Source organism: Megachile rotundata, chromosome 8 (assembly GCF_050947335.1).
Source record: "Megachile rotundata isolate GNS110a chromosome 8, iyMegRotu1, whole genome shotgun sequence".
Classification (NCBI taxonomy): domain Eukaryota; kingdom Metazoa; phylum Arthropoda; class Insecta; order Hymenoptera; family Megachilidae; genus Megachile; species Megachile rotundata.
In genome coordinates, this window is record NC_134990.1 from 6,918,292 (window position 1) to 6,945,330 (window position 27,039).

General features: G+C 29.1%; 4 protein-coding genes across 13 annotated transcripts in view; 2 read left to right on the top strand and 2 right to left on the bottom strand.

The window, feature by feature from the left end:
• LOC100882921 (metabotropic glutamate receptor 8) overlaps window positions 1–21,365 on the top strand; it is a 78,679-nt gene extending 57,314 nt beyond the window's left edge. For 2 of the 3 annotated variants that reach the window (XM_012287961.2, XM_076534194.1), the window contains exons 13-19: window positions 950–1,230; window positions 1,679–1,983; window positions 3,744–3,884; window positions 4,663–4,807; window positions 4,892–5,067; window positions 5,641–5,820; window positions 21,151–21,365. In XM_012287961.2, the coding sequence (XP_012143351.1) occupies window positions 950–1,230; window positions 1,679–1,983; window positions 3,744–3,884; window positions 4,663–4,807; window positions 4,892–5,067; window positions 5,641–5,796 (1,204 nt within the window). In that variant the 3' untranslated portion in view covers window positions 5,797–5,820; window positions 21,151–21,365. The remainder of the gene's footprint in view (window positions 1–949; window positions 1,231–1,678; window positions 1,984–3,743; window positions 3,885–4,662; window positions 4,808–4,891; window positions 5,068–5,640; window positions 5,821–21,150) is intronic. The other variant, XM_076534195.1, reaches the window with a different exon arrangement.
• On the bottom strand, window positions 6,221–11,140 carry LOC143264950 (uncharacterized). Its single transcript, XM_076534220.1, has 2 exons — window positions 9,914–11,140; window positions 6,221–9,826 (listed from the first exon to the last, which is right to left on the bottom strand). Exon 2 carries the CDS (start codon window positions 9,725–9,727, stop codon window positions 9,245–9,247), a length of 483 nt encoding a protein of 160 aa, XP_076390335.1. The 5' UTR covers window positions 9,728–9,826; window positions 9,914–11,140; the 3' UTR covers window positions 6,221–9,244.
• Window positions 14,923–25,638, bottom strand: Hcs (holocarboxylase synthetase-like protein). 5 transcript variants are annotated; one of them, XM_076534199.1, is made up of 17 exons: window positions 25,500–25,638; window positions 24,369–24,572; window positions 22,266–22,402; window positions 22,010–22,180; window positions 21,280–21,433; window positions 21,145–21,210; window positions 19,596–19,790; window positions 19,200–19,494; window positions 18,996–19,127; window positions 18,583–18,909; window positions 17,886–18,237; window positions 17,440–17,622; window positions 17,223–17,355; window positions 16,898–17,058; window positions 16,286–16,400; window positions 15,607–15,820; window positions 14,923–15,393 (listed from the first exon to the last, which is right to left on the bottom strand). In XM_076534199.1, exons 2-17 carry the CDS (start codon window positions 24,520–24,522, stop codon window positions 15,222–15,224), a joined length of 2,961 nt encoding a protein of 986 aa, XP_076390314.1. In that variant the 5' UTR covers window positions 24,523–24,572; window positions 25,500–25,638; the 3' UTR covers window positions 14,923–15,221. The 5 variants fall into 5 exon arrangements, with proteins under 5 accessions (XP_076390314.1, XP_003704465.2, XP_076390313.1 ...); XM_003704417.3 differs by having other exon boundaries at window positions 18,996–19,130; XM_076534198.1 differs by lacking the exon at window positions 25,500–25,638 and adding an exon at window positions 24,955–25,088 and having other exon boundaries at window positions 18,996–19,130.
• On the top strand, window positions 25,112–27,031 carry mRpL42 (mitochondrial ribosomal protein L42). Of its 4 annotated transcripts, none has more exons than XM_076534221.1 (2): window positions 25,112–25,206; window positions 26,614–27,031. In XM_076534221.1, exons 1-2 carry the CDS (start codon window positions 25,174–25,176, stop codon window positions 26,968–26,970), a joined length of 390 nt encoding a protein of 129 aa, XP_076390336.1. In that variant the 5' UTR covers window positions 25,112–25,173; the 3' UTR covers window positions 26,971–27,031. The 4 variants fall into 4 exon arrangements, with proteins under 4 accessions (XP_076390336.1, XP_012143360.1, XP_012143359.1 ...); XM_012287970.2 differs by lacking the exon at window positions 25,112–25,206 and adding an exon at window positions 25,856–25,995; XM_012287969.2 differs by lacking the exon at window positions 25,112–25,206 and adding an exon at window positions 25,922–26,062.
• The last annotated feature ends 8 nt before the right edge of the window (window positions 27,032–27,039 follow it).

The window sequence follows — 27,039 nt, forward strand, 5'->3', positions numbered from 1 at the left end:
GTAAAAATCAATTCAGGAAAAAGGAGAAAAATTAGTTTAACTCTCAGATGCAAAATAATTATTAGTATCATTTGCAAAAATAATGTATATGATTATTCCAACTACTTTAATATTTATTTAATGGGACAATATTTAAATATTTTATTGAATCTTTTAAAACACGTCTTTTACAATTCAAGGATGGCAAAGGACTGGTAACAAATCAATTAAACATTAACGGCATTCATACATTTCCAACGATCATTCATCTTCACTTGCAACACCTTCATTCACTCCATTCACACTTCAAAGAATTATAATAAACATATAACGGGTCTTACAAATAATATTAAACCAATAAATGCCTACATGATGTATATTGTCATAGTCTACCACAGAGATTTGACTACTAGCAGTCACTTGTCATTTGATAAAAAGTAGGAGGATATAAATTTAGTTGAAATAAAAAGTTGATATAAGTCACTTATACAAACCTACCTTTTGCTAGATGATGCTGAGCATCACATACTCAAAACTATAATTTTGTTAACATATGTAAACTTCAAACTAGTTGGACTTAGATCCTGTAAATTTTACTATACACTTTCTTAATATTTCCTAAGTAAACACCTAGTTTCAACCCTTAATGGACCAGTAGCACAAAGGCAACATGGCACTTCCACTTATTGAAGTTATTTTATACAGTAGAGTTTATTATATTTTAGTTTATTAGAAAAAATGTATATTTTCTTTTCTATACTTAACATAAAAATGTTTGTCATATTGTATGAAAGTTCACTGAAGGAATGAAAAACTTCATTGTATGAAAAACAGCTTAGACTTGGCTGCAAGTAAGCTCACAATACTTCTGATCCATCATGGGATAAAACAACTTAAAACAATAAACTCTTTCCATGCTTCAAGATGTTATTTCATATGTTATTTAATAACAAGACCTATTGTGTTTCAGTTTTAACCGAACCCCAGTGATCATGGCATCGGGACGCGAGCTGTGTTACGTGTTATTAGTTGGAATTCTGTCGTGTTACGGCATGAGCTTCGTGATATTAAGCAGACCAACAACGTGGAATTGCACTTATCTGAGAATTGGGTTAGGCTTATGTTTAAGCACCTGTTATAGCGCAATATTGACTAAAACGAACCGGATGTCACGCATATTCAATCAAGGGACAAAAAGTATAAAAAGACCATCTTACACGTCACCAAAAAGTCAAGTCGTAATTGCTATTGGTGAGTTTACAATTTTCAAAGGCACCTTTTATCGCTTCAATAGGCTAAACTAGCGAACAATATGTAAACCCCCATATCTTTATAACTGTTCATAACCTATACAATTGCAGAACCAAAGAGCATTAACAGTCCTTTATCCACTTTGGCTCTGTACAAGATATGAACCTGGTATCATTTGTACACCATTAAAGTTACATTAAAATTGCAACTTTTCATATGTACAGATACATTAATATTCAGACACTGTCATATTTATTATTGTATACAGAAAAGAATGATTGATGTATCATACTGTTTATATCTAAATTAACTTATACAAAACAGTACTGTGTCCAATAGTACTGTGTCCAAATATTAACATGAATAATTGTACATTATTGCAAGCATTTGCCATAATAACGTAAATCCTGAACCATGATGTACTATTATGCAGTTCCCGTTTTTATAGGGATCACTGCAGTGCAGTTAGTTGGTGCTATAATTTGGCTGATCATTAAACCACCGGGCACCACGGAAATTCACCCATATCCTTTATCGGCAGTGCTCACATGCCGCGTTTCTACGTTCTCTCTAATGATGTCTCTTGTATATAACATGTTCCTGATACTTATGTGTACTCTGTACGCGTTCAAAACACGTAAGATACCGGAAAATTTCAACGAAGCGAAATACATCGGTTTTACGATGTACTCGACTTGCATCGTATGGTTAGCTTTCGTGCCCATCTACTTCGGCTCAAACAATGACTACAAGGTCGGTATTTGTAAGCCTTTCAAATTTTTTTGTTTTCAAATTACTCTACAGTAAAGTCAGTTCATAGCACTTTGTTATAATCTTCATTATTTGTTACTCAGGTCATTATTATTCGTATCGGTATTAAAGTAAACTTATAGTTTTTAGTTTGTTTCATTACACTGTTCAACACGAATTTTGTTTTCTAATACCCATTGGGTGATCCTTGTAGAGTTTCTCGTCCTGAACAAGAATCCGAAAACCGAATTGCTCTATCACCCTCAGTTTTTGAAAAACACGAGCTTTTGTAAAAACACGTGTTTTGCGTAGAAAAAGCAATATTGCGAGAAAACTAAAAAAGCTAGGACATTCAAATTAGTTTTAGAAGATAGAGGAGAGTCTCCCGATTAAATTGGTATATATAATTGTTATATTGCATAATTCTAAGTGGGTGTAAATATTGATGAAAGTTTAAAAAACGGCCGTGGTACGCATTTCGTACGTATTATTTTTGCATTTTTAGAAAAAGTTATTTGTCTAGCGCGAATTTGCTATACAGTATCGAATTCTATAGACATTTCTGATTAAGAAACTATACGGGGTAAGTGTTGTAGCTGTATACAATTCCAGTAAATCGAAAAAATATCTGCCGGGAGCTCGCACGCGGCGTTTTGCCGCCAGGCGGCCATAGCTCGCTCTCCTCGCCAAGTCAGTGCCGTAGCTACGCGCAATCAACATCAATGATGGGGCTTAATATACATCCACTTTTTATATTTACAATGTTTAATTTTTTGTAATATTATTATTTCATAATTATTATTATTCATATTTTGTTATTATTCGTTATTATTTTTAGCTACCAACGATACAATTATAAAATATTATAATTCAAAATTTAAAAATCAAATGATTGAAGACAGTTTTGAAATCTGTTTATAATATAGAAAAAATAAAATGTATACAATAGAAAGTTTTTCTATATTATAAACAGATTTCAAAACTGTCTTCAATCATTTGATTCTTAAATTTTGAGTTATAATATTTTATAATTGTATCATTGGTAACTAAAAATAATCACGAATAATAACAAAATAAGAATAATAATAATTATGAAATAATAATATTAAAAAAAATTAAACATTATAAATATAAAAAGTGGATGTATATTAAACCCCATCATTGATGTTGATTGCGCGTAGCTACGGCACTGACTTGGCGAGGAGAGCGAGCTATGGCCGCCTGGCGGCAAAACGCCGCGTGCGTGCTCCCGGCAGATATTTTTTCGATTTACTGGAATTGTATACAGCTACAACACTTACCCCGTATAGTTTCTTAATCAGAAATGTCTATAGAATTCGATACTGTATAGCAAATTCGCGCTAGACAAATAACTTTTTCTAAAAATGCAAAAATAATACGTACGAAATGCGTACCACGGCCGTTTTTTAAACTTTCATCAATATTTACACCCACTTAGAATTATGCAATATAACAATTATATATACCAATTTAATCGGGAGACTCTCCCCTATCTTCTAAAACTAATTTGAATGTCCTAGCTTTTTTAGTTTTCTCGCAATATTGCTTTTTCTACGCAAAACACGTGTTTTTACAAAAGCTCGTGTTTTTCAAAAACTGAGGGTGATAGAGCAATTCGGTTTTCGGATTCTTGTTCAGGACGAGAAACTCTACAAGGATCACCCAATGGGTATTGGAAAACATAAAAAAAGTTTAAATTTGTTGGACAGTGTTATTGGTCCTGAAACAAACAACAAATACAGGTTGATTTTCAGGTACAAATAGCAAGCATGTGCATGTGCATCAACATCTCTGCTTCGGTAGCTCTTGGCTGTCTATTCACACCAAAGGTATATTTGGTACTTTTTCAACCATACAAGAATGTTCGACCTGGGCATGCCAATGTGAGTAATACCTTTCTAAGTGTAAAAGCAAGAATGAGATCTTTATAAGAGAAAGATGTTAAAAAGAACATCCATAATTGTATAATAGAGAACAGATTTCCAAATTTGGAAGTAAAGAAATTTAAGAATATAGAAATAGATTATATGAAATAGTTAATAATTAATTGAGTAACAAACATAGTGTATTTTATTAAAAACTCCCCCAAGAACTCCGTCAGAATATGACAGTCTGAGAGTCACACAAATGTCACCCTGTATAAAAACTTGAAATACAGAAAAGCAATGTTGCTTATTCAGCATTACTACTTCTTATTATAATCAAATGAGTCATGACACATGACTATATTCAAAATGCATAAATCCATAACAGTTTGAAAGTATTCTTACAATAAATTGCAACTTTGTCTATATTTGTCAATAATATTTATTGGGTTGACCAAAAATTTGATGCATTGATTCATTGTTTGTTATAAGGTGGTACAAATGAATAGAATATTGATTTCTGTGAATTACTACTTTTCGAACACATTAACTGGTCTAGTAACTGAATAGGCACAGTTTACAGACATATTGTATGTGCAAGATTTACTTCAACAAAACTGTAGAGATATTGTAAAATGTAAGTTCGAATGCACTATGTGCATTTGTCAAAGAAAAAATGTTGACACATAAATTGAATAAATGTCACCTACTGATAAAAACAATTTAACTTTTTGGCCAACCCAATGTATTATAGTTACAAGTTATTTTGGATGTAAAATTTGCTGCACTATTTTAGACTGGAGTACTGCAAAGTAATCGCGTAGCGTACAGTATGCGATTTCATGGCGGTCGTAGCCAAACAATGCAGAGCATGACATCGTGTTCACGCAGCAGCCCACCGGCATCACGTTCAGGTCAGGATGAAGTGAAACATTCCAACGGTGAGACACAAGCACTGGCGAGCCCATCTGTCGAGGAGACCTCGGTAAGCTAGGTCCCTCTCATACACCTCCCTCCCTGTCTAGAGTGTCAGGCGAGAATTCGTGAGACCGCGGTGGAGGTGTATGACGACGATGAAGACGATCGCAAGCTTTCCACTGTCCAAGAAGTGTCAGAATCGAGAGACATTTCCAGTCCGTCGATGTTTACCGAGAACTGCCGAAACCGAAGTCGCAAATCAATTTCCAGCGATTCCGATCAGGTGATTCATGTTTCGTTTAATATCCAAAATAGTAACCGTATTTTTAGACTGTTATCAAAGGAAATGTCTGGTTGACGCACAGTCATACACGTGAGTTCAGACCCTGAAGTTGCAGCAGTCGAAATGGTAACAGTACCGCGAGTACAAGTGCGGCTATATTCAATCGCTCTACTTGCCAGTGAAATAAAAACACAAGATGGATCGTCGGAGACGAAAATGACACTTGTTTTAAAATGAGAGAAATTGTGATTGCACTATTCTTCTTTTATGTCGAATAATCATGGTGCATGCTACACCAATTATTCTAATATAAATGTATGTTGCAACTTAACTTGCGTTTAAATTTCGCGGGTAAGGGTCGCGCGCAAATATAATTGCGCGTGTGCATGAGACTGCTATTTATTTCAAGGCCTGAACTTACGTGAACGACAATGTATTTGTTATTGTTAATGCGTTATCTTGTTAAATGTATAATGTTACTTCTTGTTGAACAAAAGTTAAAAATTATGAGTGGTACTCATAAACTTATAAAGAGTAGAAATATATAATTTACATTTTCATTACTGTTTCGAGTCGAGCGATCCAACGCGCAAGAATCGCGTGGAAACCATCAGCTACATCTCTGACAGAGTGATGTCTCACATAACAGAAGTCAACAGATTTACCAACGAAGATCAAACTTTCCACGTCTACAGCGATTCACCGACTTTCTCTGATTTCTCATCGTAAATTGCAAGGATCGGTATTAAATATGTACGTATACTTACGTACAAAATTCACTTCATACTTCGTCGACAGCAGTGCACAGATACTATTTCAACCTCGCATCTCTTCTTATTTATTAACGGTCAAATGGAGTGATGATCTCACTATAAATAGTGATTTTCAGGGGGGTGATAGGAAAATATGTTGTCGTTTTCGGTAGGTTGCCGCCATATTGATTTAAACCGAAAGAAAAGTGAAGAGAGATAAGAAAGAGGGCAGTAGAGATGGCGGGAAAATTCAAATCTATTTGCGTGAAGAACTTTTATAACAAAATAATTAGACATATTCTGTCACATAATCAATTTTAATTCTATTTTAATTACCTTATAATTTTTATTTTGGTAATAACAAGTTTTTATTGCAAGAAAAAATTGAACTAAAATTAAAATTGATTTTATAATGAATTCAAATGTATTTCACATTAAATCTTGTTTTACTTTAAAATGTCTTTGTTCAAATAGATTTTTACCGTCATCTGTGTTCACATCCGGTTTAGATCGGTGTAGCAGATTTCACTGAAAATTGCTACTGAAATTAGTCCATCACTCTGTTAGATCCTTAATCCATTGAATCATATATCTAGATTAATTAGGAGAAATCTAATTTTGAAACGTTTACGCTTATGTTATATGATACGTACGTAATATTACTTGAACTTACCAAAGCAATCTTTCTATTAAAATTTTGATATCATGGTAGTATTACAGAATTTATATAAATTTATTTGTAAAATATTCATGTAAATTCCGAGTATTTTACCGTTAACGTTTACTGTTGTATATTTTAAGATATTCTCTTCCGAAAAATAATCTAATCGATCGATCGTTGAATTTTGTAAGAAGTATATAAATTGTAGATATTTCAGTCGCGAATGTGACATCGAAACAAATATTTGTTAGCTATTTTATATTTCGTTTTTCACATTGCACAGACAACTATTCTGACAAAAAAGAATGTCAGGAAGTTAACCTACGCGATTTTTTACGCCAAAAGAAACTTTGCAGCTTGAAATTCTTTTTTTAAAATGTTAACATTTCAGTTTCAAAGTTGATTTCATAGAAAGAGGTTAAGTGACAACGGACAGCATAATATCCAACAAAATAAATAGTTAATGGTACGAATTTTAGTACATACGGGAAGTTTTTGAATATGTTTTCATACTTTAATTGTTGATATTGTTTGCTTAACATAATGCTGTTTCAAGAAAAACGTTGACATCCTTTGGACAAGGGCAAATGTAGAGGAAGAAGCTTTCTTAAATTTTAAATTGACAAGTTGTTGAATTTTCATACTTTCAAAATGTTAAATTATTAAAATTTTTTAATCTTAAACTGAAAGATTATACAAATTTTTTAATTTCTACATCTTTAAATCTCAAAGCTCCCAATTTCTAAATTATCAAATTTTTTTTAAATTATCAAATCCTTACAATTACACATTTCACTATCACATTTTAACTATCAACTTTGCTTCCGCTGAATTCCCAAATGTTTAAACCCTGGATATTCAAATCACTAAATTCTTGAATTTCCTAATCTTCAAATGTCCACATTTGTATATGTTTATTCAGTGCAAATTTTCAAAATATAAATATTGTAAATTATTCCTATATTAATTAATCTTGTAATTAAATTTCTTTCCTCTACATTGCCATTTTCTGTATGGGAACCACAGTATATTTAAATGCAGATTCTCAGTTTTGCCCTGAGAAAAATTGTAGCTAATAGGTGAAAGTCACTAACACCCACAAAAATATTCACACACTGGCGCACATTATACACAATTCACTTTAAGCATTTTCATAAAGTATCACAACTTTGTGTGTAGAAAAGATATAAAAAGAAAATAGTAGTTTATTGTAAAGTAATTAATTTAAAAAGTTGAGAGCATTTTAGAATCTTCATTTTTGCATGTAGTTTAAAATTCACATTTTCGCGCGCACTGTTTCAGAATAATACCACTGGCGTTATCTAGCGGTCAAATGTGGAACTATTAAAAAAAAATTGCAATTTTTGCAATTTTCAGTACTTGGTGTACATATCACTGTCTTATGTTGTTTTTAATACAGAATTTTTCTGTGATTTTCAATACTATGATGTTAGGTCACATTAAGAAATTTTATATGATATATGGTGAAGGCAGTCCACTGATCCTTATCATTGAAACATTTCTTTCCTGTGCTTTTAAGTACAGATGCAGTCCCAGAACATATGACCTATGACCTCCACTGGATAACTGCATTGACATTTAATGTCCTATTAATCTTTCTCAAGAGGCTTTGAGATTAAAATAGTTAGATCTTGCTCTATTTATTCAAAATGTAAAGTGCCTTGATAGATTTTTATTGTGAAACCAAGTTGGTATTGGATACTGAGTAATATTTACAGATGTATACACCACCTTTCTGGCTGGCATTCAAATATTTTCTGTTTTATAAGAGGGAAGATATCCGTATAAAAGACACTAAATACATTATTTCTGACTGGGCTGCTGCTTTAGCTTCCTTATTTGCTTGTTCATTATCAGTGACACTATTATGTGAAGGAATACATATGATTGTTACTTTCAAGTGAATGTTTGTGTGTGGTTTATTTAATCATTTCAGGGTTGGAAAATTTGCTCTGTTGAAACTGATTTGTGAGTGGGAGCTGTTGTGAAGTATTTATGCACTTTCAGAGTTCATATTGGCTACTATCTTTTTAGCTTCCCTGTATTCAATGCTATGGTATGCCATAGTCTCTTGCAGTTGTTTGTTGAATTTGTATATGCCATATATTTGAAAGAAAGTTCTGTGTGCTTCTTTATAGTGGAGGCAACTAGGAATTTCTCCATGAGTGTATTGATGGTTTTTCTCTGAGTCTTGTGCACCACACACTTGGTATATGATAATGTCTCTGCAGCATCTAGCTATGTATCCACGTGTAGCTCATTCTATATACAGTAGATTTTTTGCATGTTACAAAAGCAGATAGTACTTTGTATAGATGTATTCACCAAATGTTTACAAATATCACTGAATTTAAGTAACAAACAAAATTCAAGAGTGTCCTATCATGTTGTTGCGGAGTGTATGCTTACGATTGAATTGCATGCATTTGTTCTTAACAACGTTATTACACACATGATCCTTCCCTGTTTGTTGGTGACAGGACTGACAAATACTAGCACTTCTATAAATTTTGTAGAGCGTCTGTGCTTAAAACAATTTCTACAAGTTCTTATTGGTGGGACATATACTTCTACCAAGATATTCAATAAACCAAACAATCTAATGTAGTTCGGGAGTACATTTGCTTTGAACATTATAAGAATGTTTCATTGGGACTCCATTCCCATTCCCCAAACCCCTCAGTGGTACATTTTGTATCCTGTCTTATTGCACTTCTAATCTTATAAAAATTGATTGAATCATTTATAAGTTCCTCCATAATAATTTCAGTTGCAAGGCCAACATGCCCCATTTTTTGTTATCCATTTCTTGAATAAATGCATTGACTAGATCTTTATTGAGGAATTTGAGCTTGGCTGCTCCTTTGCCCCTAGCTTTCATTTCGAGTACACCAGCATCATGATGTTGACAGCTATGTTGATAACATTTGTATATTAAATGTTGTGCCTTCGTTTTTTTAGTGATTGACTTTTTATTTTGATTTTTACATAGGCTGGGCCCACGTGCTTGGCAGGATGTAAGTTGAACCTTTTTATACGTGTATTGTCCGAAATTAGAACTTTTTCGTTCTTGGAAGCTTCCAGAAGATCTTAAGGTTCTTCTCTTTAATTCGTTGAAGTCATATTTTTGTTTTGTGCCTTTAGTAGAGTGTTTAGTGTTGTTACCTGAATTATTAGGCGAAGGTGCTCCCTCTGCCATTATGGCGTCTTCCTTGCCTGTTCCCATCGGGCCCGGAACTGAGATACTATTTGAGAATTTAAAGCACTCCACATTTCATTGTTAGTAACCCTGTTACTAACCCTGTAACATCAACACTTACTCCACCTAAAAAATATTAACCTTTTCCATCAGAGAATGGCATATTTTAAATGGCAAAATTAGATCTCATCAGAATGTTTTATAAGTACATACTACACTAAACAGCTCATTTCATCCGAATGGACCTCAAAATGCTTAGCCATCTAGCGGCAGAAAGAGGGAACTAATACAACTAGATTTTAAAGCAATTATATACCTCATTAAATTGTTTCGACCTACTAATAAATATAAAAACATCTTAAACCGATTTAGTATCGTTATCTGAAACATTTTATTATTTTTAAAATCGAGAAGGGCAATATTTTATTTAATATATTAGTTCCCACCTTCTACCGTTAGATGTCTAAGCATTTTGAGGCACGCATATTTCAATTCTCTCAATTTTCGAATATTGTGCTCCGAGCCTATTGTAATAATATTTTCCTGATTCTGTTGGGCCTTTTGAACGATTTACGAGAATCCAGAAACTGCAACAATGCTTTGTTTTACCCAAAATTGCAATTTTGTATTTCTATAGTTTTGCACTCGACCGCTAGACAGTACTAGCGGTATTGTCCTTATAAAGCGCGCGAAAATATAAATTTTCTTAGGATGAATATTAAGTTACGTTTTGAGGCAGTTCCTAACACCTTTCTGAGATGTGAAGTGCGCAGTAAAACAACGTATTTTTATAAGTGAGCACGTATTTACAAAAATTGCATTATATATCGATTTCAAAAATGCTTATTGTAAATTAGACATAATGCGCGCCAGTGCATGAATATTTTTGTAGTTATTAGGAACCTGCGTCCCTTGGCTGATATTTTCCTGAGGGTAACTGGAATTGCACTTCAGTGTACTGCATAAGAGAATATTAGGAAAACTTTATGAAACTATAAAGTACACTAAAATCAGAATAACGGAATGTATAACTCGTACCCGATTGCCTTGTAAAGGTATGAAAATTAACCTCAAAATCAAATACGTACCCCACTTTTTCCTCGTATGAAACGGCTACACTTATAAAACGTACTCTGGAGCCTGTTTACATTTTCTAGCCAATGTAATCGACATTTCTAAACTAAGACTTTTAACTTACCTACTGCATTTAAAAATCCAAAGGGCCTAATTACAGACATAAACAGCAAGTAGTAGACTTCAGTGTCAGTTAAAATCGTCGCCGGTTTCTCGATTTCAATAAAACTTCTGATTTATCTAAGATTAAAATAAACTGACCCATATCTTGTCGTTTTTATCAACAATCATTACTTGACATGATATTTAATATTTAATTCTTTGTCTTTCAGAAATATTTTTATTATTTATGTGTGTATAGAGCGGTATAGTATTTCCCGATTATCATAAATTTAAAAAAATGCAATTTTCGTACTAAAAGACAAAATAATAATCGACATATTTTAATTAACTATATTTGCCTACATATTTGGTTTAAATTGTTTACATTTTTTTCTTTGAAAAAGAATAAAATAGAATAAAGAGATTTTTCTTCCACACATTGAAGTTACAATCTACATGTATATATATATAAAAATAACTGTTGTTTTAGACTTTTCAAAGTGCCAAAATATTTATTAATAATTTAAAGTGAAATGGGGGTATATTATCATAGGTTGAAGTAAAATGAATAAATGTTCATTCGCATGAGGAATGATGAAAAAGAAATGTTTTCTTAAATAGAGATATCTAATGCATATGCACATAGTACCTACATGGCATGCATGTTCGGAGTACATACGTTTGCTTTACACAAAAAAAAAAAATTTGCCAAAACCTTGTATCTTCAAATTTCTAGTTAGAATTAAAATTACTACTTGCTGCCCATGCCTGCTTTATTACCCATCATGGATACAGTTAACAACAAAATTGTCGGTACAAATCAAAACTCCATAAAGGAACTTAAAATCAAAAATACTCTCTAGTCTGTAATTTTACCAAAAATATAGTTATCTTTTGTTACTACTGTTATTTTCTAATGGAAACGTATCAATGAATATCTACTTTATTTGATGTATAAGTAATTAGTAAGATAATACGTATAACTGAAAAAGGTGAAAACGAAATTGTTACTTAATAAACTTGTCAATTATTCGAGAACGTTATAATAGCGCTACGTGGTTAAGAAAGTTTTATTTCAACATGGGAAAAAAATTGCAATATCATTCGATGTTAGGAAATGAAAGATTGAAATACCACGACTCTATTAACATTCCAATATTTCGTTTCTTGCATTTACGCGCGAGTTTGAAACATTTTAATATAAAAATGGAAAGGACTTTATAAAATTACTATACGACAGTATTTTTATGAACATATATTACAAATATGTTTCTAAAGAATAAATAGTCGTTAAATGTTACATCTGTCCTATAAAATAAACTGCGTAAGAGAGAACGAGGTTCTTTGTCATATAAAATGTTCAAAGAGTCAAAATTCATTTTTAATCGCTATTCTTACGCAGAAATGTTGCAGAAAAATTGATTTCGCGTATTTTACGGGTACGTACACTTTAGTTGTTACGGTAGATTTATCAAAGTCCAAATCTACGTGTTATTTATAAAATAAAATAATATTGGATGTAACGTGTCCAACGCAGAAAATATGCGTACACTCTTACAAAGACATATAACTGCCGACTCAAAAAATCAAATAGTGATTTAAAAAACAAACTTAGATATAGGTGCGCGCGCAAGTGTGTGTATGCATGAATGTAAATTTTTTGACAAAATGCGTGCAAATGTTAAGATATTACGCGAAAAAGATATGAATTATTGTAAAATGTCTGTTAAATATTGAAGCTTATATCGTTTTTCTTATGCTAAGTGAAAGAGAAAATTTGAGCGGGAAAATTCAAATTTGTATGAAGACTTTTCATAACAAAGTATCCAAAGAAGTTTAATGTGAAATACTAAAACTTATTCTGTTATTGTATCAATTTTCTTTCTTTATTCTAACATTAGGGGTACCGAAAAGTAATCAAAATTTCGTTTGCTTTCGAAAAACATTTATTTATTAAAGAAATTTTAAATGCTAATCAACAAAATAATTTCCATTATTTTCTAACGCTTTTTGTTAGCATAAAGGCAATTGTTCGATTCCTTTTTTAACAAAGTCCTTCAATTTTTCATTGAAAAACTTTGAAGTCATCAAAGAAATTTTGATTACTTTTCGGTACCCCTAATACATAATTATTCTTGTTTTAATTTATATTTGGCAAAATTTGAGGTTAAACACTGGTTCAAGGAAGATTTCAACACATATTTTAAAACAATATTTTTGGTTACAAAATTGATACTATAACAAAATAAATTTTAATATCATATATTGAATTAAGTGCTAACAGTGGCGAATCCGTGAATTTGGCATAAGAGAAACCATGTGCGTCCATTTAGTTATTTATATAAAGACTATTGTATCATTCGGTATTGTATAGATGTTTATTTATTTGTAAATAATGTGTTATTATGTAGACATTTTAGAGATCTATTCCTGTTAATTTTGTCTGTTAACAACATTATATGTATATGGCGTGTTTTAAATTCCTCGCGAAGTTGACAAAACAAAATTTGACGAAATGTTGAGAGAAATTTCGCAGAAGATAACGAAATAAAATTTAGTAGTATCAGTTATATTCGTCATATCGTAAACGTGTTTAAATTACGTGCATCCCAGAACCATGGAGCCACTCAGGGCCGGCTACAGGGGGGGTTATAGTGGCCGCTCGAAAAGGAAAATAAATAAATAAAAAAAACTAGAATCAAAATATATTTAAATATGTTAATATTTCGTTCGTATCTTTTATTTCCATAAAAAGATGTTATACCGTTTCATCTTAAGATGCCAAAATATTTAGCTGGTCCTGTATTTATAAAATGGTGGCTCTAAGTCTGGTAAAAGCGTTCGCGACCTAATCTATGCATAAACTAATTGTAAGCCAAAAGTCGATCATCACAAAAGGGTAGACAACGAAAAATATAGACTCTGCGCAAATGTTTTGTCGTTTAGAACAAGTAATTCAATTTGAATAAAAACTACTAATATTCGTAAAATAAGCGACGATTGTAACACTTAAAAGCAGCGGGTGACTGCGAGAATGAAAAATTATCTCGAATGTCATCTAACAATAAGATTTATCAATAGGTAAGAAATTTATCCAACTCTTGGTGTGCTTTGGAATTTGTTAAAATCATTATAGCAATTAAACGATTCAAATTGAAATGCATCCGAATAGCTTCTGTGGCCAATTAATGAAATTGTGAGCATTTTGATAGATGATTTTTGGATGAAACTGAGGGCAGTCACTTTATTATTGTTTTATGTTCTAAACAGTTTAGGGGTGTTATTACTGGTATCTAGGAATTGGTACAGAGCAGATACTGCTTCTTTGTCAAAAAAGCTTGAAATGTCCAAATTCTGAAATATACAAATTTTTAAACTCTCAAATTTATAAATTTCTAAGTTACAAATCCTTAGTTAAATAAACGGTAAATATTGACGAAAGGGGACCCAGCCCCAAGTCACATTGACCTTGACATATGTTGTCAGGGTCACTGTCCTGAGTAATCTAAAATTTATTGTAGGTTACTCAGGACAGTGACCTTGACAACATATGTGAAGGTCAATGTGACTTGGAGCTGGGTCCCCTTTTGTCAATATTTACCAAATAAACTTTCAAATTCCTGAAAGCCTGAATTTCTGACTTCTTAAATTTACAAACATATGAATTCTTAAGCTCCAAATTTTTAACCTCAAAATTTGTCCTCTGTTTACACTCGCCAATTCCTAAAAATGGTAATTATGCCCTTGACTATTCTAATACTCGCACGTGTATATGGTTAACATGATATATTAACGCAATTTTTAAGAAAAATTCGGATATCTGATGATAACTACAATTTGTTACGTGTTTGTATGTTTAGATTGAATATATAAAATTAATATATAAAAATGATACGGCAATGTATAGAATAATGAAGTACGGATTATAACGTTTCTTGTTTTTCAAATACAATTTTATAACCTGGTTCCAATCATTTGAGTTCATCGTGACCTTTTGTAAAATAAATATCACAGTTCCACCAGTTAATAAATAATTAAACAAACTGTACTTTTGTCATTCTTCATTGCTTAACAAAGTGCTTTATTGTTTCTCTTCCGAATAAAATATTAGATCAAAACGTGTAACAACATGTCAATTCGAACAAGTATAGTTTTATACATAGGCGACGATCAATAAATAATAAACTAGAATAGCAAATTGAACAATCTACTTTCCGATTACGTTTCAGTTTATAACAATTTAACGTACATGCATACGACGTATAAAAATAAAAAAGAACAACAATATACAATTAATTATTGAATTATATTCAACAAAGTCGTATATAATTCTATGAGATTCCAATTATTTAGGGACTATAAGTCCTTTCAGACAATCAAAACTGTTACCATCAGGATGTACGGTAAATATACTACCGTTCTCGTCTCGTACGCGTAAATATCCAAACTCGTCTATACCTAATATTTTAACGTTTTGTGATGCGCCTGAGGCTGATACGACTGTCACATTCGCATCGCTGCAATTACAAATATTACATTTTTGTATAAAGTATCTCTTTTTGGAAGTTAGTTCTTAAAACTGTACAAAGAATCTCAAAAAACAAGCAAAATCGTTGTGTAAAGAATATCCAAATTGAAATGAATATATACATTATTGCAAACAAATTACAATAATGAAAAGCTGAGTCATTAAAATTAAGTGAAAGTTTTAATTAATATAAAAGACTTACGTGTGCATCCAATATGTATAATAAGCATCCAAGAAGAGATCTATATCACCATTTTGTACAATGTTGAACCATTTTTCAATCGCATTAAATACAATGGCATAATATAATTCATATGATATTGTTTGTAGTTTTTTATGATACTTTTCATTAAATATGTTAACTATGTCATTAATACAACATGTAGGATTTTGATTAGATAAATTGACACCGACACCTAAAAAGGAATTTAGTTGTAACAAAATTGTAATTAAATAAAAAATATAATATTACACATTCAACCCATGAATTCATATTCGTTTAGGAAAATATATTAAACTTTTATCTCAATTAGAGCAAAATTCCAAAAGTTTACAATTAATAAATTATACATTTTTATTCAATTAATATAAGTTATTGAAAAATATTTTAAATCCTGCAAAGCCTAAAATATCTTTTCTTCTAAATTAATACACTATAATATATTAAATATCACGCATTTCTATTTTATGTATTAAATTTGCGATGGAATAAATAATTATTCCTAATAAATAAGTGTTATTATTTACTAATTTTCAACACTTTTTATAAAAAATGATAAAAGGTACTTTAATTTAGTGCATAATAACAGTTTATAGGACTGCGTGTGAATTATGGGTACATATTAATCAACAATAATCATTTATTAAGTATTTGTACTTACCCACATTACAGACAGTAAGATTTGATGTTGCGTGTGCGCTTACAATCATACCTCCAATTTTAATATTATTACCAAAGTAAATGTCGTTAGGCCATTTTAATTGCAGATCAATCTCCTATCATTAAAAATTCAAATATGACTGTTAATTTACATATCTGTATTTCACAAAGTGTATTAAGTTCAATTTTATTTAAGTTCATTTAATTTTAATATAATGCCATAAAAGTTACATTGAATCTTTATCTTTTCCTAAGCCAAATAATATGATAGACTGTTAGTATATAATAGGAATTTCTAAGAATTCCGTACAATACAATAATATAAAGTATAATATTTTGCCATTAGATATATTCTCAAGAATAATTAGATATTGCGATAAACGTTCTTTTTTGTTTATAAGCATCGTACAAATTATTCTTTGAAAAGAACAATTCAAGTCCAAAGAGATTAAATCTCATAATACTTTTTATATTATCTATATATCTTTTTATACTATTATTGCTACATATTTCTAATGGTTTCAAAGATGCACCTTTGATTGATTCTCCCCTAAACTTTAGAAAATGTGACTTAATACGCTCTAATATTGTATTTGTTATTGTAAAAACAAACCTCGTATCCAGGTAAAGACTTAATTGCAGACACAATTGCAACAGAAACCAAGTGTTGCAAAATTGAAATACGAGTTCCAAGTATTGTATTAACAGGCACATGAAGTTGCAAAGTAAAATTTGCGCATCCTTTTGGACTCAACCATATATTTTTTCCTCTTCCTTAAAAATAATATATGCAAGTTTTAATACGAAAGCTTATTATATCAATGAAATTAAATAGAGTAAATATGGTATAGAATAAAGTTTTTACCTTTAAAATTCAACAACATTTATCTAAATTTATTGATGCCTTGTGCATTATGAACTAAACTTTATAAACATACCTCGCCCTTTAGTCTGTTGACGAACAATAATAGCTAAACCATGTTGAAATGGACGACCATTTACTACATCCATGGATGATGTCATTATATCTGCATATATTACTAAACGACCTAAATCTTTCGTAGTTAAATTCTGTAACAAAAAAGCTAAAAATGTATCATAAAGAATCTAATAGTGTGTTGGTTATTAATATATATCTTTGGATGATAATATTACCTCAAAATATTCTACAGTTGAGAAATTATTTGGACATTGATGTAACATAATAGGAAGATATGAAGCTGATGCTGAACGAGGAACCGTACTGCTTCGACAAAACTGAATCTCTAACTCTGACGTTTTCAAAGTATCATCTGACTGCATGATATCCTTCAACCTCTCTAACATTTCGAGTTTTAACTGTAAAACATAAAGGAAACATATCAGTTAAAAATTAGATTAAATAAAGGCAATAATCTGTTATACAAGGAATCTCTTTTGTTATATTTTAATTTTTAGTCTTATAATACATTTAATAAATATGTAAGTAACTTCTCTACATTGCAAGATACAGTTACTAAAATTATGTTGCTATTTCTTTATATTTAACCACAGAAATAGCTAATTTATTAATTGAAATTATTTGATTGATTTATATTTAAAACTCTTTGCATATCCCTCACCTCATGTCGTCCTAAAAAGAAAGCTGGTGTGTATGTAACAGATACTTGTGATGTACCACAAAGTTCTATTCCAAGATGTGTACTTAATAAATCTTTAAATATTTCCAATCTAATAGCATTACTTTCTTTTAGAGCACTAAATTTGCTTTCTTCAAGTTCATATTGCATCGGATCCACTTCCAAATGTATTTGTGAAAAGACGACCTTGCCACCTCTTCCAGAAAGTATTGCCAATAAGATGCTTGGTGTATGCCATGTTTCCTCTGTTCCCAGCACTTTCACTTCAAATGAATAAGAATTTCCTTTCTTATCTTGCACATTTGCTGAAGATGGAGGAGACACACTGGACATTCTGAAAATGAACTTTTGAAACCTCTCAAATGATCACAACATTTTTAAATTGTTACATATAACTGCAACTATAATGTGCACTGAAGTGGAGCAAGATTATTTTAATTAAAGTTTTAAACATCCAGAGTTACATTTTTATGTAAACAATATGCAAATATGTTTTGATATTTATGAAGTTACAAAAGTATACGTCATTTTATTTATGAAAGTCTTTAGAACCATTTTCTGGTCCATATAATTTTATTACGTATAGTGTACTAAAATATTAATGTATGAATCGTAGTACAACTCAATTATGCAATAAGTTTCTACTATGTAAATATAATATAATAAGTAAATATCTTACTTTACATCCTCGTGATCTTGAGAAAATCTCGTCCTTACAGGAGATGCTTGATAACAGAAGATATGATGCATCATGCGTACGTGCTTCCATTTTCCATAAGAGAAATGAACGAGTTCGTTTTCACGTACTTCTGCCGTTTTAAACGATGGAAGTAAAATGTGAATGATATCCGAACACAAAGCGAGAAGTTTACCACCACGAAGAATATATTCAACAATCTGATTTCCAATTTCATTCCCAACATTTCCGCAAACAACAACTAAAACTGCATTATCTATCCACGCGTCCTTGCGCACTTCTTCCGAAGTCATTGTGTAAATAGTATATCTGTTTGTAACAAGAATACAAAATCAAAGAAAATGCCTACAAAGATTTCCACTAACTATAAACATAATAAACAAACATAAATATACTTTTCTGTGCCAAGAGATTCTTCTAATACATCCTTCACATTATTACATGCAACAACACTGTCAGCATATATTAGAACATTTGGTGGTTTTACATTCTTGTTTAGTAATTGTGTTGTTATTTCTGCCACTGAACTTCTAAAAAATGGATATTTTTAGTTGCTTATAGATTTCTCACAGTCACGTATTTACTAATACTATACTCACTTAAAGCTAGATGTAGATAATGCTACATTACTATCCTTAGCATCATAAAATGTTTTTGGTTTAGATTTACTCGTATCTTTGATATCACTGCAAGATACTTGTCTAAACTGTTTAATTTGTGATATTTCTTCCAAGTTATCAAGTGTATCAAGTGACTTGCTACCAGATCGTGATACACCTTGACGTTCAATAAAATCATTAGTAGAATCTTGCATTGTACTTGATACTGGTTCGCCCTCTTGTTGAAATGATTTTGTTGAAATTGGTGTTGAAGCTTGACTTCTGGTTGTACTTTCTAATATAAAATATTAATTAGTGTACAAGAAATTTTTGAAATTTACTCATAATAAAACAATGAATGTACAGTGCTATTAATGAACAATTTTACTAATTTACCTAGAGTTTCACTTGAAACTGCTTGTCGTTGAAGATGTGTTTCTGTGATAATCTCTGTATTCTCCGGATACACTATTACAGCTGGAAATTCTTTGACTTCGAGTGGTTTACATTGTTCTGTAGCTACCTTGGCAGTGTTGCTTAATAATCTTAATTTTTCTATATGTAATTCCCATTCTGCTTTATCTATAAATTCTTATTAAAACAATGTATATGAGACATGTTTGATATTTTTTAGCTATTGCTTATTAATATCACAACCACTTTATAGCAGTTAATATCATACTTAAATATTTTGTACGCATGCACTTATTGTGAGATTGCAGGGTATAATCAGATAAGCTGGTCCAAAGTGTGTTTAGATCAAATCAATCAATGAGTATATCAGTTAATAAGTAGTTCAAAGAAAATTATTTTTGCCAAATATCAAGCATCTACCCCTACTTGAAGGGTAGTTACAGGACAGAACACAACTTACAGTTTAAATTTTATATCTTTCGAAAATTTTGAAAAAAATCAGGGATATTCTGCTCTATGGCGTACGTGTTCGTGAATTTTTTCAAAATTTTTAACCGCAAAATGAATATTTAAAAAATTGTAAAAATTCAAAAATATTTTTTTAAATAGAAATTATAAAATAACCGCGTTTATATTTGTACAATAGAAGCGCTTTGTCAAGATTATTAATATTCAATTTTTTTAGAGTTTTTAAAGTGGGGGAAGACAGTCGCAAAAAACAGAAACCAGTATCTGCTTATACTATTACCTTAATTTTTCATGTACTCCTATTCATATTTTTATAGTTTTAAATAGCTTATTACAGTTATTAATATACAATTCTTTTAAATTCTTTATAAAAGTGTACCATGTATAGAAACAATTGCAAATCGATGTTTCCTAACTTTTCATTCCAAACAGTGTTATTTTTAAGAATGTTACAATTGCTCCAATTTTGGAGCGTCTTCAATAATAGCCTGATTCTTACCAATTTTCATAAATACTATCTTATCTCACCGAAATAATAAATAATAATGATAGAATGACTTAAATGTTTATGCTTATAATTATGAAAAAATGAAGTATTTTCCAATATTGCTCTTTTTACTTAAGTAAAATTATGTTTATTGAAATTCCGCTTTTAACCCTATTATTGCAAACGAGAAATGTAATAATTTTTTAAAAATTTAAAGTAGATCTTTGTATCAGACCTTTTTTTATGTGCAATATTGTATACTGCACAATATATTCGAGTCAAGACCCCCAAAAAAACTCGTAAATTAAATTCAAGACCCACTTTAATTTAACAATATAAAAAGGAATTTTATTGCTATTCCTTTATGTTTCAAAGTATAATATATCTCAGAATATCTACAATGCTGAATAATTATAACTGATGAACTAATAATGCATTACAAATATCTAGATTAATAAAATATTTACAATGTAACTACCTTTGCACATAAAATATATCATAATACATGATACATAAGATGTATCATAAAAAAATAATTTGTAGATATTTATTAACTAATTATTAAAATGTTCTTACTTTTAGTTGGAGATGAATTCAATAAGTCATTATTGTAAAGGCAAGGTTTTCCTGATATCAAGACAGCTGAAAGAATACATCGTTGCTTTAATATCAAAATTGTAATAAGCTAACTCAATGCTTGTATGTACATACTTTCTATACGTTTCAATAATAAGCCATTATTAATGTAACATTGACCTTCCATCGCTGCAATAAAAAGTTTTGCTACCATATCTAAATCAGATTCTATGATTAAATCAATATTTTTATCGGCCGTCCATGTAATAATTATACCATAATCCTCAACCTAAAATATATAATATGCTTAAGCTATCATTATACAACATATAATTCTACTAAATATTACTAATTAAAAATATTTTTGTATTCTAGTAATGACAGTTTACTTCAATTATCAATGTATCACCAATATTGAATTATTTTATTAAGTATTTTTATATTTGTACAACCAACAAAATAAACACATAGCTACTATTTTTAAGTATGTATATCTATACATATCTTGCAAGGTTTACAAAATTTCCTTTACTCAAAATACAAAAATTTTAATTAATTAATAAATACTACTATAACTCTTTAAATCATAAGATGCAACAATATTTATTTAAAATTGCTTTTAACATATAATAAAGCAATGATAGTAGAAACACGTACAAAACTAATTGCCTCAGGCAAAAGGCAAAAATGTTAGCTAATAATTGTTATAAAATATAAAAATCAACCTTTACATAGTATTTTGCTTTCACAAAGGAAAAAAAACATAAAGTAATATAACAAATAATTTAATATAAATATGGAATAAGCATAAGCCAGATGTTTCTTATAAATACTGAATAGAAGTTGTAATACATAGAAATGATACCTTTGTGGCTTTAGTTGCTGCTAGAGGTTTATAGCTCTCAAGATCAGCTTCAACAAGAATATAAAGTTTGTATTCTGAATGGAATAAAGTTCCACAGTGATTATTTGTATATAAAGGAAAGTACGTTTTTCCATACTGATACGTTAACCAACTCGAGATGTCAACTCTTTGCTAGTAAAATAACAATTAATTAAGTAATTAATTAATTGTGTTTTATTTAAAATATATTTTATATATTATGATCTCTTATGCATACTTGAGGATATATAGTGCACAATCTTGTATCACCACGATACCATAATAATTCTTCAAGTCTAGCATCATTTTTATTCTCACATAAATAAGAAGTCATAAATTCATCACTCGCATAGTCATCTACACGTGATTTTGATTCTTGAAATAATACAGAAAATTTTATTACATACTTTTGCATTTTCTCTAATGATCAGATATCTTCAAACATAATCACATTAAAAGCTTAAAATAAAATTAAGCATTTTAAAAAGGTGTTTGTATTATAAATTCTGTAATAAATCAGAAAGCAAAATACAAAATAAGCAAAAAATTTTATTAATAATAATCTTTGAGCATAAATTTGCAATGCAACATAAGTACTTACATAAACTGTTGTTATTATAATGTATTTAAAATATAAAGAACAAATGTTCTGTGGTGTATAAAATAAGGACAATGTATACATATATGGTAAGGGTGTAAGCAAACAATGACATTCTATCAGCTACTTTTAATCAGTTATTATTTTATGAATAAACTTAACTTGTGACTAACATTTTTTTATAAACATAAGTTTTATTAAATCGAATGTTAAATATCTATAAATATAACACGAACATGATTATACGATTACATGAAACCAATAACAAGGCAAATAATAATTGTATATGAATTTTATTTCATATATTCATATATACATATGTACATAAATATAATGTTAAATTAATATCATTAAATAAATATCAATATGAAAAGTAAATAACTAAATAATTATCATCTATAATAAAATCAATATATGTAATTTTACATACGAAAGATACTAGATAATACTTATAAAGTAATAAACAATATTTCTTTCATCCAATAAAAACACTACTTTAATCAATCAAATAGAAACAAACAATACATATGAAAATATAATTTACATCTTAATTTTGTGATAATTACAAAACTTTACTACTTACATGTTTAATATTCTAAACACATAAGTAATAAAAGTTTGTAATTATCAAATATACACACAATTTAGGTAATAAGATATTAATCATTACTTACTAAATGTATATGTGTGTACTGATATGAACTACTTTAAAAAACTCCATTAGTGCTTTCCTACTATCTCAACCCAACTCGACATAATAATTATAAAATAAATAAGTAAACTAGAAAAAGTATAGAAAATTTGTTATAAAAAGAAAATCTCTGTCATTAAAAGCAATGACTTTTTGTGAACAATATTTAATTGTATCACAATTAATGTGCGCGGAGATAACAGATCATTGTACTTTTATATTTATTTCATATTTTAACAAAAAAATATAAAATAAAATAAATTAAAGTCATGTTACATTTTTAAACGACAATGGTGGAAATAAATTATTTATCACCAAGCATATATATTCTTCTATTTGGTATTTCATTATGTAACTCAGTGTATTTACTTTAAGATCAAGCTTTATTATTTAGATAAAACAAAATTAAAATTTCATTTCGCATTAATGTTTAACGTTACTTAAAGAGTTGCTATCATAACACATAGAAATGAAAAAGAAACGAAACAACTTATGGAACATATATAACCAAGTAATTTAACTCTGTATTATTCCAAACCATTGAAATAAAATTGAATAATAATTATATATTTTATATACTTATTATTATAACTTTCTCAACTACTCAATGCAATATAAATAATTAAATGTACTTTTAAGAATATTTAATAATTCTATAAAAAGATTAGTTATCTTGCGATCTTACATAATAATCTTATAATATTCTATAAATTATGTCTTTAACAAAACATGAAGAAAATAATAAATATATAAAAATATCTGTTTCCAAAGTTTGTTAATTTATTGAATTTGAAATTATTATATGTATATAAATTCTTCCATTTTTAATCAATTACCAACTAGTGCTAGAATATTTCTTACTAAAATACTTGAGCAGTGTTTACAATACATAACATAGATGTGTTTATACTGCATAGATATATAAATAATTTTGGAAATATAAGGTTCTAGTATTATCAAAAATAAAGAAAAATATTTCATATTATGCTACATTATAATTGTATTATATTGCATTAATCTATATAACATCATATGATAATATTATACATTACCTTTGCAAGCATTTAATGATGTTTTATTATAAAACATAATCGATGGATAATTACTTGTATTTCCTTGAAACAATTTGTACAAATGTGTTTTTAAAAATAAAATTCTTCTGGATTGAATTGATGTTGCTATCAAGTAGAAAAATGTTAAGATCATCTTGATAAAATTATATTTTCCTATTTACTGCACTAACTTTATACAAATTCCTGAAATAATAAATATTTACTTTACGTTAATAGATATTTTTATTTTTAAGCAAATTTACTACGAGCAACTAAATAATACATTTTAATAAATATCTTCAGAATCATTTTACCAGAATATCTCATATATAATCTTAGATTATAATACAATAAACAGATTTATTTGCCTAAAATCGTCAAGTTAATTAACTTTAATATATTTCATTTCATAGTTTTGATTTGAAATTCATAATAAAAATCTTAGCATTATCAGCAAAACTAGTTGAACCAAATTTAATACATAAATATTGAATAATTAATTTACATTAGACTATTTGTAATTGAGAAAAATTCTGATCTCAAAAGTTTCAATTTCACAAGTAATTTCATATGAAATAACTAATACCTTTTTTTTAATTAAAGTAATGTCTATGTAACAAATTTTTACTTAAAACCATATACTTTATCTCCAGAATTCAGATATAACATAAATTAGTACATGAAAATATTATATTGTATTTAATCCTTAACTAGTGAGATGGAGCCTCAGAAGTTCCATATAATGTTATAATATGATAATTAAATGACCATTCACCTATGAACTACAGGTGGTCAGTAACTGCTCATGATACTGTACATTATATGTAATCATTATAAAGTAAGTATAGATTAGAAGTTTGTTGGGTAACATAGAATTTAAACGAGATTTTGACCTCACCAGTTAAGGGTTAAGTTTTATCTAATGCAAGATCAAATATAACCTAGAAATGATAGATTTGTTATGAAACACTCTAAGTACATTATAATGAACTAATCTAAATAAATTTACATGTTACTTTTTTAACATTAATTATACTCTCAATGCGTCTGTAAATTTCTTAAATAACAATAGTTATCAAACGTATATAACAATATAAATGCTTTCTACCAAAACGATTATGATTTACGTACCTATTTTCAAATACTACTTTTTATCCACAAGGTTAGAAACAAATGCATTAGTTAACAATTTTAAATGCCGTTTAACATCCATACATTAAAATGTAAGAACATTTTACAACATATACTAATTTATTGACGCTTGAAATATAGTTCAATTTTTACAGATCTCATTACAGGTGGCGCTACAGACACATTAATAAAAATGGATTACAATTCCATTTGTTCTAACATGAGATCAGACTCAACACTGTTAACTTTATCAGGCTTCCTATTATTACATACTTTTCACTGCATCGGTTGTTATATATCCAATTAACAAAGATATATCAATAGAAAGTAAAGACAACAATATTGTAAAGATTTTAGATTTTTTTACACTGTATAAGTATGAACAGCGTCAACAATGTCACAAAAACGCATGCACGTTACCCCTGGTTACGAAACACACTTAGCCAATCAGAGCCAACATACGTACAATAAATGAGAACTCATCCGATGATATTCTGTAAATACTCTAAACTAACCTCACTTGTTTTTATCTTAATAATAATTATTGTTCTGCCAAAACAAAGGTATTTTTGATCAGATTTGTGTGTTTTGATTTTTCAATTGTAGTATAATTATAGTAATAGAATTGTAAATAATTATATCGTGATTATATTATTAAAAATAATAAACTTAAAATCAGTTAATTCTTTTAAGTATATTTTGTTATGAAATCAATCTTACTCTTTTCTATTAAAAAATGAGTGTTCAAAAAGTGTACTTTGTTTTCACATGCAACATAATTTAGTTCATGAAACTAAATATATGTAGATAATATATTACGATGCTACATCTCAAATTATAATGATATTCATTTACAGTAATGTCTCTAGTTCAAAAATATTTTAGTTTACAGAATATATTTGAAGCATAATTATTATTTCGTAAATATAAAGAAGTTTATTTGTAATTCAAATATTTTGTAGTCATACAAATGTATACAATCAAGATCTGGGAAGTTATGACAATTGTATTGCGATTATATTATATAAACATAGTTACAAATTTAAAATATAATTTGTTTATAAATACGTTATAGATCTGACGATAACCAATGTCTTTTTTTACTTCTAAACAGATGAATTCTGCATTACATATTACACGTATGCTGAACATATCTTGTAAACGACACATGAGTTCTATTAAATTACCATCAGAAATTGTTGTACCATTAAGCAAAGATATGATTATATGTTGGCATCCAGAGCCAAAATTTCCTTATGAGTGTTCATTACCATTACCGGAAGAGAAACAAGTTCCATCAAATTCTATTTTGGCTATTGGTGAAAAAGAAATTTCAGAAGTTTTTAAAAAAAAGAGATCAGAAGTAGTTATTGAAGAACTTTCTAAAATGACATATACTACAAAACATAGGTGGTATCCTAAAAAGGATAGGAATCCAATTAAGATAAAGCCAGAAAGACCGTATCTGTAAATGTAATTTGTATTTTCAATAAATATAATGAAATATTAAATAAAACTAAAACTAAACAGGATTAATATT

Bases quoted from the DNA above. Each gene is read 5' to 3' on its own strand.
- LOC143264950 (XM_076534220.1), bottom strand. From the start codon at position 9,727: ATGGGAACAGGCAAGGAAGACGCCATAATGGCAGAGGGAGCACCTTCG.
- Hcs (XM_003704417.3), bottom strand. From the start codon at position 24,522: ATGATCTTAACATTTTTCTACTTGATAGCAACATCAATTCAATCCAGA. The intron at 17,356-17,439 runs GTAATATTATCA...TTTTTGTTACAG, and splicing joins CAACTGTAGAATATTTTGAG to AATTTAACTACGAAAGATTT. The intron at 15,394-15,606 runs GTAAGTCTTTTA...TTGTAATTGCAG, and splicing joins TATACATATTGGATGCACAC to CGATGCGAATGTGACAGTCG.
- mRpL42 (XM_012287968.2), top strand. From the start codon at position 26,470: ATGTATACAATCAAGATCTGGGAAGTTATGACAATT. The intron at 26,506-26,613 runs GTATTGCGATTA...ACTTCTAAACAG, and splicing joins TCTGGGAAGTTATGACAATT to ATGAATTCTGCATTACATAT.